Source organism: Chelon labrosus, assembly GCF_963514085.1.
Source record: "Chelon labrosus genome assembly, chromosome: 9".
NCBI lineage: Eukaryota > Metazoa > Chordata > Actinopteri > Mugiliformes > Mugilidae > Chelon > Chelon labrosus.
In genome coordinates, this window is record NC_140359.1 from 22,313,698 (window position 1) to 22,330,093 (window position 16,396).

Here is a 16,396-nt window from a genome sequence, read left to right on the forward strand (position 1 = left end):
ATTATTATTGTAATTTATGTGTGCGTAAAAAGTCAAATCAGCTGGCGGACATTCATTAAAAAAGTGCTAAAGATTGTAATTAATTCATTTTAGTTTATATAAAAAAAAAACATTTTGACAGTACATTATTTAAATCGTTGTTTATAAGATTAACTTTCTTAATAGGTTACACAATAAATAAAACAAAAATAGATCTGTTTTTTCAATATAATAAGTGTATAATTAAAATTGTGTGACAGGGTGAGAAACTATACACGGTCTGTAGGATCTTACTAATGAATTTTACTCTTCGATGTGTTGTGTTTAATAGTTCAATATCAATGTAATTTACATGCTCACTTAAGACAAAAACAAATTCTGACTAATGCAATTAGTCAACATGTTTAGTCAACGCTCTATTGACTTTGTTGTATGGGTGGATTGGGGTCTTAGTCTGAGTTTAATGATGTTGTTTCCAAAAGAAAGACTACAGCACCCCCAGGTGGACATGTTGGTCAACTATGCAGTACTTATTATTACTGTTCTTAAATAAATTGAATCGTGGTCAGTACCAATTAGCGTTTTTTAGCGATTAACAAATCTTTTTAAAGTGAAAACTGATTTTTACGATTTTAGCTGAGATCCAGCTGAATGGTGCCAGAAGTTTCACAATAACTGAAATACCTGGCACATGTGTTAATCTGCCTAGTGCAGGAAAGAAAAAGACAAAATGACTGGAACCACCAAGATATCAAGAGTAAAAGCGTCATCATCTGAGACAGGACAGGCTGTGCATAAAACAAGAAAGGATTTTGGTCCGATAACACAATCTGACTAGACGCTGTGTGTGTCGGACACGGCACAATACCACTAACACACCCATCATGAAGCAGCAGGGCCCGCACGGCCTATAACTGTGGAGGGTAAAACGAATGCAGCAAAATACAGGGAAATCCTGTATTTAGGGAAGTCTGATCCGGTCTGAGAGAAGACTTTGGAGATTTGTTTTCCAGCAAGACAATGACTCGACACATAGAGCGCAATCTACACTGACACGGTTTAACAAGGTGAATGTTTTGGAGTGGCCGATTCAAAGCCCAGACCTCAGTCTAGTAGGAAATATGTGGATGGACTTGACTTCACTCCCGATCCCCATGTAATCAGAGAGAGTTTGTGCAGGTTTGCAATGGATAGAGACTCAGAGATGTAATTTCAACCAAAGATCCATCTACATACAGACTTGCCGCCACTTATTTTACATTAGATACTTTTATTTTTTCCCCAAAAAAATAGTAAATCGAACATGAATTCATTAACAAAAGCAATGAAAAGGAGAAATCATCCAAGAGGGTTTTATATGCACTGTAAGACTGAAAAATGAGTGCAGAGATTTGTGACATTCAATTCAGTTAAAACGTTTTTGTGTCAAAAATTGTACAAACGCCGATAGTGTGTAGGTCTCCAAAGCAGTTGTGTCTCATCAAAGAATGACATGGGCCTTCTGAAGGTGTCATGTGGTGTCTGGCAACAAAATGTTGTTCGTAGAGGGCTTAACACCATAAACTGTATCATCCCACAGATACATTATCAGTTTGGGATCTAGTAAATTTGGAGGCCATGTTTCATGTTTTTTTTCAGTTTTTGTGTGTGTGAATGTGTCAGGCTGAATCCTGCATCAAGGAGTGTCATTGCTATGGGGTGGGGGTGCCTGGTCTGGTCTAGGTGGGTGCTACATGTCTAAGTAACATCCACATGAATGCCAGGTCCAAAAGTTTCCCAGCAGAACACTGAAATAAGCTGACAGTTGCTGCATTAGAATGAGGAACTACAGCTCAGCACCAGCTGAACAGAAGTGTTGAGAGTGAGGAAAAAAATAAACATTTAAAATAGTTAAGTCTTTGCAGGACTTTTACATAAATAAAAACAGCATGAGCTCATATGATCTCAAGAGATCAGGGATGGTGATTCATGATTAATATAAAATCACGGTTCCGCTTAAGAACCATTAAGGCACAGACAATGCTCCCCCCCAACATGACGGAGTCTATGTCAGGAGGAGTTCCTCTCTCGGTGGACTTCGACAGTCCTGAGGACTATTTCATCTTTATTTTCCAGCTTCTGTTCGCTACAACTACTGTTGTCGTAGCTGGAACAGTAGTCATTGGTATCTTGGCCACCAGAGCGCTGCGCCTTCAAAACAGGTTTATTTTCATGCTGAACACTAGTATTTGTGACACGCTGGTCGGGTTTTCAGTGTATTATCTGGGTCTGTTTGATGTTCGGGAGGGGTATCCATCCAGAAACGGAACTTATGATGTTTTGCCGTCACTTCTAGGGGTCAATATTTTGACGTTTTTGTTCGCACAATTTGACCGCTATTTCGCCGTGTGCCACCCTTACATCTACAGCCGCTTCATAACAAGACAGTTTGTGATAGGCATCAACATCTACTGCTGGCTTTACAACTCTGCTCACTTGCTCGCCAGGAATTTCATTCCAGTTTCCAAAGCTATACAGCTGTACGTCTTCAGCATCGTCTTCTTTCAAATGATCGTGGTCACAAAAGTGGCCATGACCATCAAACTGTATGTTATAGCCAGGTACCAGGTCGAGAGAGACCCTCCCAGCGCCGAGAAAGAGAGCAAGAAAGAATCACTGAGAATAATCATATTTGTTGTCATAAGCTTCCTGGTGTTGTGGTGCCCCTCTTTTGTTAATATCGTCATTAGACTTGCGGTAGGAGGAGGGCTGAGTTTTAGGAACGAGGCCACCAACCTTTTCGCCATCATGGCTCGTTTCAACGCCGTGTGCACGCCGTCCGTGTACATCTGGGGGAGTCCGGCTCTGAGAGAAGCCATTAAGAAGACAGTGTGGGGCAGACTGTGCCCACGATGCAAGAAGAGGTAACAGCTGCAGGCTCTGCACGCACGGTTCAAGCCATTCACATATGCACATATATCTGTGATATTTCTCCACTAGTGCAATCACTGCTCACGAAAATGATCTGTGATCCTTTCCTTCAGAGTCGGCTCCTGTCATGGGAAGGTACCCCAATAATTCCTGGAAACAACAAGGGCCATGAAGACTGCATTGATATAATCTGCATTAACATGATCACCTGTGATTTTTGCCAGCTCTTACTCTGTCTCTTTCTGTCTCCCTGAATGATTTCTTTCAAAACTATACTTGATATACAGCCAGAGGTTTTACGCACCGTAGGCTACACAATTTCACCTGAGTTAGCTGTTGATGCGTGACAGTGTCAGACTGATAATTTTTAAATTGTATACTGCGCTATAGTCAGATGATGTACTGAAGCAGAGAGCGATGAAAAAGAGGTGAGGGAAATTTATTCCGATTAAAGTTGAAATAGCCTTCAGTAAATTGTCTGATCTGATGATGATTAACACGACTAACTGTAATGGTTTAATAAGCATTAGAAAAATGAAATGCTTTTTTTATTACTAATGTTTCCAGTTTTGTTTGCAGTCATGGTAAAATTGGTCTCCCTTCTTGTCCGTTGCGCTGTCCACGGTGTGAGGTGCTGAACAGAATATGCTAATTCTCCAGACATAGCATGTTGAGTACACGGTGTGTGTGTTTTCTCCCCCTGTAGTTGTTGTATGTAAACTTTGAACGTAGACGACTTACTACTTGTCAAAGGACGCGTTCAGCGAAGCGCAACTGAAACGTTTCTCTCACATCTATTTTTAAAGATTAGGTACACGGAATGATACGACTTAACCATATGTCCATAACTTGAAACTATTTGCAATTTTATTTCATCTCTAAAATAGTATTTTTGTTCATTATTAGCAAGTCCACAAATTCAAATACAGATGGAAACAAAATTAGAGACTGGAAGCAAAGCAGTGTTATACTGATGTCGTTGGTAATTGTTGTGATATGTGATAGGCCTGATGTTTTATTTTATTTTAATCAAAATGAAATGTAGATGACAGCCCATTTCATGAAGTATTTTATGGGTGATGACTCGCTTTATGCAAAAAAAGAAAAAAAAATGCTATCTGAACGGCGGAATTATATTTTTGTCTTGGGCCTAACTTCACCGCAGAAATCCTCGCGGAACTGCGAAATCCGACAAAGAGGAAGAGAAGAGACTCTGAATCTGATCTTCTACTTTCAGAAAAAAGAAATTAAATGTTTGGAACCGTGGTTGTTTATATCAAAGTGCTTTCCAGGACACCAACACATTAAACTTAACTGATGTAATATAAAAAAAGTAACAATTAAAAAATGTTTTAATCCATCCACTTGGAGTTGGCAGCTTGGGGAAGTTTGGAAGTTTATGGTGTTATTTGCTTTGCGCAATGGCACGTAGGGAGCGAACCCTGCAGTCTAAAGTACATTCCTCTAACCACTAGGCCATGGCTCCCTGCATTTGTACTATGAGAGAGTAACAAGCCAAAAGAACAGCATCCACGCTCAGTGGATTAAAGTGGTTCAGAACCACGGTCAGCTCCACGCTGCTGTGGATTAATCCAAACTGGTTATGCTCTTATGTGTCTTGCTGGGGATAGCTGCTGCCATCAAGGAGTGTCATTGCTATGGGGTGGGGGTGCCTGGTCTGGTCTGGTCTAGGTGGGTGCTACATGTCTGAGTAACATCCGCATGAATGCCAGGTCCAAAATTTTCCCGCAAGAAAACTGAACTGTCACAAGATAGTCAATGTTATTTCTCCTCTCAGTGGTTTTAATTGGTATAGCTTGGGCACACGTTGCAACGATGAACGAAAATAAGATGATTGTTATTTGATCATATTGTTGCTGCATTAGAATGGGTAACAATAGCTCAGCGCAAGCTGAACAGAAGTGCTGGAGTGCACGGGACATTAAATATTAAGAAATAAAAACAGCATGAGCTCATACAATCTCGAGGGATCAAGGCTGGTGATTCATGATTCATATAAAATCATGGTTTCTCTAAAGAACCATTAAGGCACAGACAATGCTCCCCCCCAACACGACAGAGTCTATGTCAGGAGGAGTAGCTCTCTCGGTGGACTTCGACAGTCCTGAGGACTATTTCATCTTTATTTTCCAGCTTCTGTTCGCTACAACTACTGTTGTCGTAGCTGGAACAGTAGTCATTGGTATCTTGGCCACCAGAGCGCTGCGCCTTCAAAACAGGTTTATTTTCATGCTGAACACTAGTATTTGTGACACGCTGGTCGGGTTTTCAGTGTATTATCTGGGTCTGTTTGATGTTCAGGAGGGCTATCCTACCAACACAACTTACAATGTGTTACCGTCACTTCTAGGGGTCAATATCTTGACGTTTTTGTTCGCACAATTTGACCGCTATTTCGCCGTGTGCCACCCTTACATCTACAGCCGCTTCATAACAAGACAGTTTGTGATAGGCATCAACATCTACTGCTGGCTTTACAACTGTGCTCACTTGCTCGCCAGGAATTTTATCCCACTTTCCAAAGCTATACAGCTGTACGTCATCAGCATCGTAATCCTTCAACTGATCGTGTTCACAAAAGTGGCCATGACCATCAAACTGTATGTTATAGCCAGGTACCAGGTCGAGAGAGACCCTCCCAGCGCCGAGAAAGAGAGCAAGAAAGAATCACTGAGAATAATCATATTTGTTGTCATAAGCTTCCTGGTGTTGTGGTGCCCCTCTTTCGTTAATATCGTCATTAGATTTTTGGTAGGAGGAGGGCTGACTTTTAGGAACGACGCCACCAATCCTTTTGCCATCATGTCTCGTTTCAACGCCGTGTGCACGCCGTCCGTGTACATCTGGGGGAGTCCGGCTCTGAGAGAAGCCGCGAAGAAGACAGTGTGGGGCAGACTGTGCCCACTATGCAAGAAGAGGTAACAGCTGCAGGCTCTGCACGCACAGTTCAAGCTATATGCTCATATGTTTGTGATGTTTCTCCACTGGTGCAATCACTGCTCACGAAAATGATCTGTAACCCTTTCCTTCAGAGTCGGCTCCTATCATGGGAATGCACCCCAATAATTCCTGGAAATAACAAGGGCCATGAAGACTGCATTGATATAATCTGCATTAATATGATCACCTGTGATTTTTGCCAGCTCTTACTCTCTGTCTGTTTCTGTCTCCCCGAATGATTTCTTTCAAAACTATACTTGATATACAGCCAGAGGTTTTACGCACCGTTTTCCTGAAACGCTTTAACGGATCATACAAGATCGTAGGCTACATGTTTCACCTCAGTTAGCTGTTGATTCGGTGACAGTGTCAAACTGGTCATTTTTAAATTTTAGAAGATAGTGATATACTGAAGTTGATATTCGCAGCAGAGGGAGATAAAAAAGTGGTGAGGGAAAATCACGCCGATGAAATAGCCTTCAGTAAATTGTCTGATCTGATGATGATTAACACGACTAACTGTAATGGTTTAATAAGCATTAGAAAAATTAAAATGCTTTTTTTTTTATTATTATTACTGATGTTTCCAGTTTTGTTTGCAGCCATGGTAAAAATGGTCTCCCTTCTTGTCCGTTGCGTTGTCCACGGTGTGAAGTGTTGAACAGAATATGAAAATTTTCCTAACATGGCATGTTGAGTATACGGTGTGTGTTTTCTCCCCCTGTAGTTGTTGTGTGTAAACTTTACAAGATTACGCACACGCAATATCTAAAATAATATTTTTGTTCATTATTAGCAAGTTCACAAATTCAAATACAGATGGAAACAAAATTAGAGACTGACAGCAAAGTGTTATACTGATGTCGTTGTTAATTGCTGTGATATGTGATAGGTCTGATGTTTTATTTTATTATAATCAAAATAAAATGTAGATGCAAAGCAGATTTTATCGTGTATGAAACGCTTTATGCAAAAAGAAAAAAAATGCTATCTGAACGGTGGAATTATACTTTTGTCTTGGGCCTAACTTCACCGCAGAAATCCTCGCGGAACTGCGAAATCCGACAAAGAGGAAGAAAAGAGACTCTGAATCTGATCTTCTGCTTTCAGGAAAGAGAAATTAAATGATTGGCCCCGTTGTTGTTTATATCAAAGTGCTTTCCAGGACACCAACACATGATGTAAAGTAATAAAATCAAATCAAATAAAATGTAAATCCTTATTGACTTCGCACTTTTCCAAGGGCGCGTTCAACGAAGCGCAACGTTTCTCTCACATCTATTTCACAGTATGTATTTTTGAAGATTACGCACACGGACTGATACGACTTAACCATATCTCCATAACTTGAAACTATTTGCAATTTTATTTTATCTCTAAAATAATATTATTGTTCATTATTAGCAAGTCCACAAATACAAATACAGATGGAAACAAAATTAGAGACTGAAAGCAAAGCAGTGTTATACTGTTATCGTTGTTGTTTGTTGTTGGTATGTGATAAGTGTGAGGTTTTTTTTTAGGGGAAGTTTGGAAATTTAGGGGGTTAGTTGCTTTGCTCAAGGGCACGTAGGGAACGAACCCTACAGTCCAAAGTCCACTCCTCTAACCATTAGGCCATGGCTCCCTGCATTTGTATTGCAATGATATAATCCGAATTAACATAATCAGCTGTGATTTTTGCCAGCTCCTACTCTCTGCCTCTTTCTGTCTCCTTGAATGATTTCTATCAAAACTATACTTGATATACAGCCAGATGTTTTACGCACCGTTTTCTACTGAAACGCTTTAACGGAGCATGCAAGATCGCACGCGGAATGATACGGTTTAACCATATGTCCATAACTTTCAGAGATGGGAAGTAACTAATACAAATACTTCCTTAATGTACTATTTTTCAGGTATCTGTACTTTACTTGAGTATTTTTTTTTTCTGACGACTTTTTACTTTTACTCCCTACATTTGTACACAAATATCTGTACTTTCTTCTCCTTACATTGGGAAAAACAGGCTCGTTACTTTTTTAACCTCCACGGATGACAAGACGTAAAAGACGTGACATGATCGGATATGATAGGAGCATCGGACTAGACGAGTAAAATCGATGATGCGCTCGTAAAATGACCGGCCTGTTGGTGATACCTGATGACCTGATGCTGATGCTGAAGGTGACTGTTATCAATAGATGGAAATTCACAGGGGACTGACAAACTGAGCCTAGAATTAGACCTGGCGTGTCATATTTAGTAAAAAAGGCGATCTATGCACATGCTCACAGTTATAAAGGAAAATACCCTCCATCACACCGGTGTGCCTGTGTTCTTCTTCTACTGGGTTGAACAGGCAGCCTGTTGGTTAGTTTGAGCTCTGCTGCCACCTACTGGAGGCTTGTTTATCGTTCAAGCATTAATAAAAACACAAATACTGACCCAACTATTTGAGAAGTACTGGTCTAATCTGGAAAAAAAATATATATATAAATCAGGTGTAGTTTCTGTTGCTAATTCCTGTCATTAGCTTTTTGATGATTTTTTTTGGAAGCCAGTTTACAACGTTAGCAATGCTATGGGAACACATCGTTTTGATAGCATAGCGTTAGCGAGCTCTCGGTTTAAAAACAACAACCCAATAACCCTCAATTTATTATTAAAAATTATCCAGATGCTCATGCAGGACCTCTGGTCAGTTCAGTCTAGATTATTCTGCTAGAGCCTTTTTCGTTTTGCAAAATTATCAAATATATGAATTGTTTCATTAATGGCAAAATCATTTTTACTTTTTACTTAAGTACATTTCAAAGCCTGTGCTTTCTTACTTTTACTCGAGTAAAGGAGTTGAATCAGTACTTTTACTTTTACCAGAGTATTATTTTACACACATATCCATACTTTTATTCAAGTACAGAACGTAAATAATTTTGCCACCTCTGATAATACTATTATATGATAATACTTCATACTACTTGCAATTGCAAGGCTTTCCAGGACACCAACACATTAAACTAACTGATGTAAAATAAAATGGAAAAAGTAACGATTAAAAAAAACATGTAAATCCTTATTGGCTGAGTATGCCTATATACACATCCAAGAAATGTATTCTCTGGATTTAATCCATCCACTTGGAGTTGTTGGCAGCTAGGGGAAGTTTCGGGAGTTATTTGCTTTGCTCAAGGAAACGTAGGGAATGAACCCTATAGTATAAAATCCAGTAAATTGTCTGACCTGGTGATGATTAAAACGACTAACTGCAATGGTTTGATCAGCATTAGAAAAATTGAAATGCTTTTTTATTACTGATGTTTCCAGTTTTGTTACACACACACAGTTTTCCATTTTTGAAGGTTACGCACACGGAATGATACGAGAAATGAAATGTTTGGCTCCGTTGTTGTTTATGTCAAAGTGCTTTCCAGGACACCAACACATTAAAGTACCTAATGTAAAAATAATAATAATAAAAACGTAACGATTAAAACAAAAATGTAAATCCTTATTGGCCGAGTATGCCTATATACACATCCAAGAAATGTATTCTCTGGATTTAATCCATTCACTTGGAGTTGTCGGCAGCTAGGGGAAGTTTGGAAGTTTAGGGAGTTATTTGCTTTGCTCAAGGGCACGTAGGGAATGAACCCTATAGTCTAAAATCCATTCCTTTAACCACGAGGCCATGGCTTCCTGCATTTGTTCTATGAGAGAGTGACAAGCCAAAACAACGGTATCCACGCTCAGTGGATTAAAGTGGTTCAGAACCACGGTCAGCTCCACGCTGCTGGGTGGTTTAATCCCAACTGGTTATGCTCCTATGCGTGTCTGTGTCAGGCTGCATCCTGCTGGGGTTGGCTGCTGCCATCAAGGAGTGTCATTGCTATGGGGTGGGGGTGCCTGGTCTGGTCTAGGTGGGTGCTACATGTCTAGGTAACATCCACACCAATGAATACCAGGTCCAAAAGCAGAACATTGTATTGTCACAAGGTGGTCAGTGTTATTTACTTCTCCTATCAGTGGTTTTAATGTTGTGGCTGATTGGTGTAGCTTGGTCATATTTTGCAACGATGCTCCAATAAGATAATCTGATAATTATTTGATCATACTGTTGCTGCATTAGAATGAGGAACTACAGCTCAGCACAAGCTGAACAGAAGTGGATGTGAGGAACAAAATGTGACATTTAAAATAGTTAAGTCTCTGTAGGACTTTAACATGAGACATTAAATTTCAAGAAATAAAAACAACATGAGCTCATACAATCTCAAGAGATCAAGGCTGGTGATTCACGGTAGGCCCCTACATATAAAATCATGGTTTCGTTAAAGAACCATTAAGGCACAGACAATGCTCCCCCCCAACACGACAGAGTCTATGTCAGGAGGAGTTCCTCTCTCGGTGGACTTCGACAGTCCTGAGGACTATTTCATCTTTATTTTCCAGCTTCTGTTCGCTACAACTACTGTTGTCGTAGCTGGAACAGTAGTCATTGGTATCTTGGCCACCAGAGCGCTGCGCCTTCAAAACAGGTTTATTTTCATGCTGAACACTAGTATTTGTGACACGCTGGTCGGGTTTTCAGTGTATTATCTGGGTCTGTTTGATGTTAAGGAGGGGTATCCATCTGGAAACGGAACTTACGATATTGTACTGTCAATTCTAGGGGTCAGTATGTTGACGTTTTTGTTCGCGCAATTTGACCGCTATTTCGCCGTGTGCCACCCTTACATCTTCTAAAGCTATACAGCTGTACGTCTTCAGCATCGCCGTCTTTCAACTGATCGTGATTACAAAAGTGGCCATGACCATCAAACTGTATGTTATAGCCAGGTACCAGGTCGAGAGAGACCCTCCCAGCGCCGAGAAAGAGAGCAAGAAAGAATCACTGAGAATAATCATATTTGTTGTCATAAGCTTCCTGGTGTTGTGGTGCCCCTCTTTTGTTAATATCGTCATTAGATTTTTGGTAGGAGGAGGGCTGACTTTTAGGAACGAGGCCACCAACCTTTTCGCCATCATGGCTCGTTTCAACGCCGTGTGCACGCCTTCCGTGTACATCTGGGGGAGTCCGGCTCTGAGAGAAGCTGTGAAGAAGACAGTGTGGGGCAGACTGTGCCCACTATGCAAGAAGAGGTAACAGCTGCAGGCTCGGCACGCACGGTTCAAGCCATATGCAGTTCATACATTTGTGATATTTCTCCACTGCTGCAATCACTGCTCACGAAAATGATCTGTGACCCTTTCCTTCAGAGTCGGCTTCTGTCATGGAAAGGTAATGAAGTCATGAAGACTGCATTGATATAATCTGCATTAACATAATCACCTGTGATTTTTGCCAGCTCTTACTCTCTGCCTCTTTCTGTCTCCCTGAATGATTTCGATCAAAGCTATACTTGATATACAGCCAGAGGTTTTACGCACCGTTTTCCTGAAACACTTTAACGGATCATACAAGATCGTAGGCTACATGTTTCATCTCAGTTACCTGTTGATTCGGTGACAGTGTCAAACTGGTCATTTTTAAATTTTATATCGCGCTATAGTCCGAAGATAGTGATATACTGAAGTTGATATTCTCAGCAGAGGGGGATGAAAAAGTGGTGAGGGAAAATTATTCCGATGAAAATTGAAGTAGCCTTCAGTAAACTGTCTGATCTGATGATGATTAACACGACTAACTGTAATGGTTTAATAAGCATTAGAAAAATTAAAATGTTTTTTTCCCCCTGTAGTTGTTGTATGTAAACTTTGAACATAGGCGATGCGCAACTGAAACATTTATTTTTGAAGACTACGCACACGGAATGATACGACTTAAACATATGTCCATGACTTGAAACTATTTGCAATTTTATTTAATCTCTAAAATAATATTATTGTTCATTATTAGCAAGTCCACAGATAGAAATACAGATGGAAACAAAATCAGAGACTGGAAGCAAAGCAGTGTTACTGATATCGTTAACTGTGTTTTGTGATAAACTGTTAAGTATTTTCCTGTAAAATAACAGGAAGGAACTGGCACCAGGGTTGCCATTATGTTACTGTAAAATTAACATATTTTTACTGTCACTAAAATTAGTGTCACAGTTTTGTACTGTTAGTGAAAAATACAGCGTTTACTGTTTTTAAGCTTACTTTCACAAGACTTTACATTCAACTGATTTGTTTAAAAATACATTATCAGTCTTCGCAAAAAATTCTACAAACTACAACAAAATGTGGTTTGTGAATTTAGAATAGATCAGCATGTAATTGTGATGTGAAAAAAAAAACACATGTTCTTAATGCACTTTGACTTTTATTTTAACATGAATTTAGAATCTCCACATTCTGACAGCAATAACAGCACCTGGCAACTTGCTTTCTTTGTGAAGTACTGACAGTTACAGACAGTTGAGAAATAAATAAATCATGCATTTACAAACTCTCAGATGTGTGTGTGCCCTTCGTATCCTCTTGTAATCTGCTATACATAGTAACGTGATCCATCAACATAAAAATCCAAAGAAAAGTTTCACAAGCTCTGAAAAAATATCCAAAGTCCTGACCTAACACCTCAGACAGTCATAACCTGTCAGCGTGAAACATTCAAACAGTCGTACGTGTATGTTCACAAACAGGGCACAAGTAACTCAGCGAGAATAACAGGGATTCAGACTTTCTACCTTGTAAGGGAGAGAGAAAGAGGGTGAAATTGAGAGGGAGAAAGAATTAAAACAATGAGACAAGCTGGTGTCTCTGTGTGTGTATGGGATTGAATAATCTCACCATTTTAAATGAAGTCCCACTAAAAGTCCACGAGTCTTCTCAGCAGAGTGGATACACGTGGGTTGACTGTTGTCCTCTTTTTGACAAGACTTTGCCACATCCAGCCTTAGTGCCTCGCTCAGGGCCTGAAAAATAATAGCGTCTCTTCAGACAGTGTAAAAATCAAGTTGTGTAACTCACTTACATGAACAACACAATAAAAAGCAGAAAATGCAATTTCTCATTCAGTGTAAAATGGAATTGTGACCAGCTGACGTCACGGATTGACTGCAAATCTTCAATGACTGTCTGAGTGGTGGATGATGGAAGCAGCAACTTTGCTTGCAGCTTAAGATAAAAGAGCGCCAGATTCCTCAAGGACGACGTATCATCAGTATTTTCTGGGGTAACCTCTAAATGCTCAGTATTGTCAGCTGCATCCACTTGCACCTTCTAAGTCAGTAATGGACGCCATTAGATTTCCCTCTGCGCTTTGTTTATGTTTTCTGGATAAATGAGAAGTAAAAGCTGACACCGTGGTAAATGTCTAATCAAAATCTATAAAATGACATGCAACTAACTGCTCGTCCTTCTTTAATGTGAACTTTAGGGTGAGAGTAAAATCAAGCTGGACTCAGTATCATGTTTCTTATGATCTGTCTATAGACGTGCTTTCAGACCTGCACATTTTCAAAAAGCCCTTTTGCAGTTAGGCATACAACACCACAGTTCTAAATTGGGCTTACTGCTGTGAATTTTCATGTGTCTCACACAGGCAACTGAGTCGTTACACTGATGTGCACATATCTGATAAGAAAACATTACCGCAAACTTGACTGTTATGATTGAATAAACAGTAAACCGCACTGTGAAGCACTGTGCAGCATGAATAACAACTCCTTTCACCTGTTCACCTGAACGGCAAGGACTTACTTTGATCAGCAGCGCAGCAGCAAATAGTCTGCAGTACCTGTAATGTCAAAGAAACCTGTCAAAAACTGTACAGTCCAACTAAAATTATGCCAAAAACACTCACCAAACAATTAATAGATCAAATAATACACTGGCTGCCATAGATTCATTAATTAATGGCAAATATGGTAACAACAACAGTGATTAATAATAAACTACAATAGAAAAAAACAATCTTATACTAGAAAAAGTTACAGTAAAAGAAAGCTTCTTCAGCACTCAGTCTGAACTAACATTTTGAATCAGGAACACCAGCCAATAAACACCATGAACAGAAGTCTCACGTTGTGGTGCGTGCTGTATTTACGCCATTAAGGCATCATAATTATGCTTCATGGATTCACTGGTACAACATGTGTGTCCACAGGTTACCTTAGACATGTGGCAATCAACTATCATCTGTGAAAATTAGGCTAGCTACTCAATCACTCTGTCAGGCCATGCACATATTCAAGAGGCTGATGAGAACAACCTGAAAACATCGCCAATATACTTTGCACCAATTTACGAATTAAATAAAACTGCTACTCACCACATAATTTGCTAGATGGGGATGGATAAAGACAGGAACACGGATTAAATTTCCCAAAGTAACGATTAAAAAAAAGTGTAAATCCTTATTGGCCGAGTATACACATCCAAGAAATCTATTCTCTGGATTTAATCCATCCACTTTGAGTTGCGGGCAGCTATGGGGAAGTTTGGAAGTTTGGGGAGTTATTTGCTTTGCTCAAGGGCACGTAGGGAACGAACCCGACAGTTCAAGTCCACTCCTTTAACCACTATAGGCCATGGCTTCCTGCATTTGTACTATGAGAGAGTGACAAGCCAAAAGAACAGCATCCACGCTCAGTGGATTAAAGTGGTTCAGAACCACGGTCAGCTCCACGCTGCTGGGTGGTTTAATCCAAACTGGTTATGCTCTTATGTGTTATTTACTTCTCCTGTCAGTGGTTTTAATGTTGTGGCTGATTGGTGTGGCTTGGTCATATTTTGCAATGATGCTCCAATAAGATAATCTGATAATTATTTGATCATACTGTTGCTGCATTAGAATGAGGAACTACAGCTCAGCACAAGCTAAACAGAAGTGGATGTGAGGAACAAAATGTGACATTTAAAATAGTTAAGTCTCTGTAGGACTTTAACATGAGACATTAAATTTCAAGAAATAAAAACAACATGAGCTCATACAATCTCAAGAGATCAAGGCTGGTGATTCACGGTACATATAAAATCATGGTTCCGCTAAAGAACCATTAAGGCACAGACAATGCTCCCCCCCAACATGACAGAGTCTATGTCAGGAGGAGTTCCTCTCTCGGTGGACTTCGACAGTCCTGAGGACTATTTCATCTTTATTTTCCAGCTTCTGTTCGCTACAACTACTGTTGTCGTAGCTGGAACAGTAGTCATTGGTATCTTGGCCACCAGAGCGCTGCGCCTTCAAAACAGGTTTATTTTTATGCTGAACACTAGTATTTGTGACACGCTGGTCGGGTTTTCAGTGTATTATCTGGGTCTGTTTGACGTTCACGAGGGGTATCCATCTAGAAACGGAACTTACGATATTGTACTGTCAATTCTAGGGGTCAGTATGTTGACGTTTTTGTTCGCGCAATTTGACCGCTATTTCGCCGTGTGCCACCCTTACATCTACAGCCGCTTCATAAAAAGACCGTTTGTGATAGGCATTAACATCTACTGCTGGTTTTACAACTTCGGTTTCTACCTTGTCAAGAATTCTATTCCACTTTCTAAAGCTATACAGCTGTACGTCATCAGCATCATCGTCTTTCAACTGATCGTGATCACAAAAGTGGCCATGACCATCAAGCTGTATGTTATAGCCAGGTACCAGGTCGAGAGAGACCCTCCCAGCGCCGAGAAAGAGAGCAAGAAAGAATCACTGAGAATAATCATATTTGTTGTAATAAGCTTCCTGGTGTTGTGGTGCCCCTCTTTTGTTAATTTAGTCATTAGATTTTTGGTAGGAGGAGGGCTGACTTTTAGGAACGAGGCCACCAATCCTTTCGCCATCATGGCTCGTTTCAACGCCGTGTGCACGCCGTCCGTGTACATCTGGGGGAGTCCGGCTCTGAGAGAAGCCATTAAGAAGACAGTGTGGGGCAGACTATGCCCACGATGCAAGAACAGGTAACAGCTGCAGGCTCTGCACGCACGGTTCAAGCCATATGCACATACATTTGTGATATTTCTCCACTGGTGCAATCACTGCTCACGAAAATGATCTGTGACCCTTTCCTTCAGAGTCGGCTCCTGTCATGGAACGGTAATGAAGTCATGAAGACTGCATTGATATAATCTGCATTAACATGATCACCTGTGATTTTTGCCAGCTCTTACTCTCTGCCTCTTTCTGTCTCCTTGAATGATTTCGATCAAAGCTATACTTGATATACAGCCAGAGGTTTTACGCACCGTTTTCCTGAAACGCTTTAATGGATCATACAAGATCGTAGGCTACATGTTTCACTTCAGTTAGCTGTTGATTCGGTGACAGTGTCAAACTGGTCATTTTTAAATTTTATACCGCGCTATAGTCCGAAGATAGTGATATACTTAAGTCTATATTCGCAGCAGAGGGAGATGAAAAAGTGGTGAGGTAAAATAATGCAGATGAAAATTGAAGTGGCCTTCAGTAAATTGTCTGACCTGGTGATGATTAAAACGACTAACTGCAATGGTTTGATCAGCATTAGAAAAATTGAAATGCTTTTTTATTACTGATGTTTCCAGTTTTGTTACACACACACAGTTTTCCATTTTTGAAGGTTACGCACACGGAATGATACGAGAAATGAAATGTTTG

The 16,396-nt window shown here is 40.1% G+C and overlaps 3 protein-coding genes and 1 pseudogene across 4 annotated transcripts; all 4 read left to right on the forward strand.

Moving 5' to 3' along the window:
- The first annotated feature begins 1,837 nt into the window (after positions 1–1,837).
- Positions 1,838–3,362, forward strand: LOC311493674 (uncharacterized protein). Its single transcript, XM_084552417.1, has one exon. The coding sequence runs from the start codon at positions 1,948–1,950 to the stop codon at positions 2,884–2,886; it is 939 nt and encodes a 312-aa protein (XP_084408543.1). The 5' UTR covers positions 1,838–1,947; the 3' UTR covers positions 2,887–3,362.
- Positions 3,363–4,947: 1,585 nt separating this feature from the next.
- On the forward strand, positions 4,948–6,252 carry LOC311492384 (uncharacterized protein; the record flags this gene model as incomplete). The annotated part of the gene is made up of 1 exon (XM_084550649.1): positions 4,948–6,252. The coding sequence occupies one exon, from the start codon at positions 4,948–4,950 to the stop codon at positions 5,830–5,832; it is 885 nt and encodes a 294-aa protein (XP_084406775.1). The 3' UTR covers positions 5,833–6,252.
- A 3,936-nt stretch (positions 6,253–10,188) lies between these two features.
- Positions 10,189–10,978, forward strand: LOC311492385 (annotated as a pseudogene). Its single transcript has one exon. The product of its transcript is annotated as an uncharacterized misc_RNA (transcript).
- A 3,638-nt stretch (positions 10,979–14,616) lies between these two features.
- On the forward strand, positions 14,617–16,221 carry LOC311492472 (uncharacterized protein). The gene has a single exon (XM_084550764.1). The coding sequence runs from the start codon at positions 14,837–14,839 to the stop codon at positions 15,722–15,724; it is 888 nt and encodes a 295-aa protein (XP_084406890.1). The 5' UTR covers positions 14,617–14,836; the 3' UTR covers positions 15,725–16,221.
- Positions 16,222–16,396: the final 175 nt, after the last annotated feature.

Excerpts from the sequence above, each read along its gene's own strand:
- LOC311492472 (XM_084550764.1), top strand. The coding sequence starts at position 14,837 with ATGCTCCCCCCCAACATGACAGAGTCTATGTCAGGAGGAGTTCCTCTC.
- LOC311493674 (XM_084552417.1), top strand. The coding sequence starts at position 1,948 with ATGATTAATATAAAATCACGGTTCCGCTTAAGAACCATTAAGGCACAG.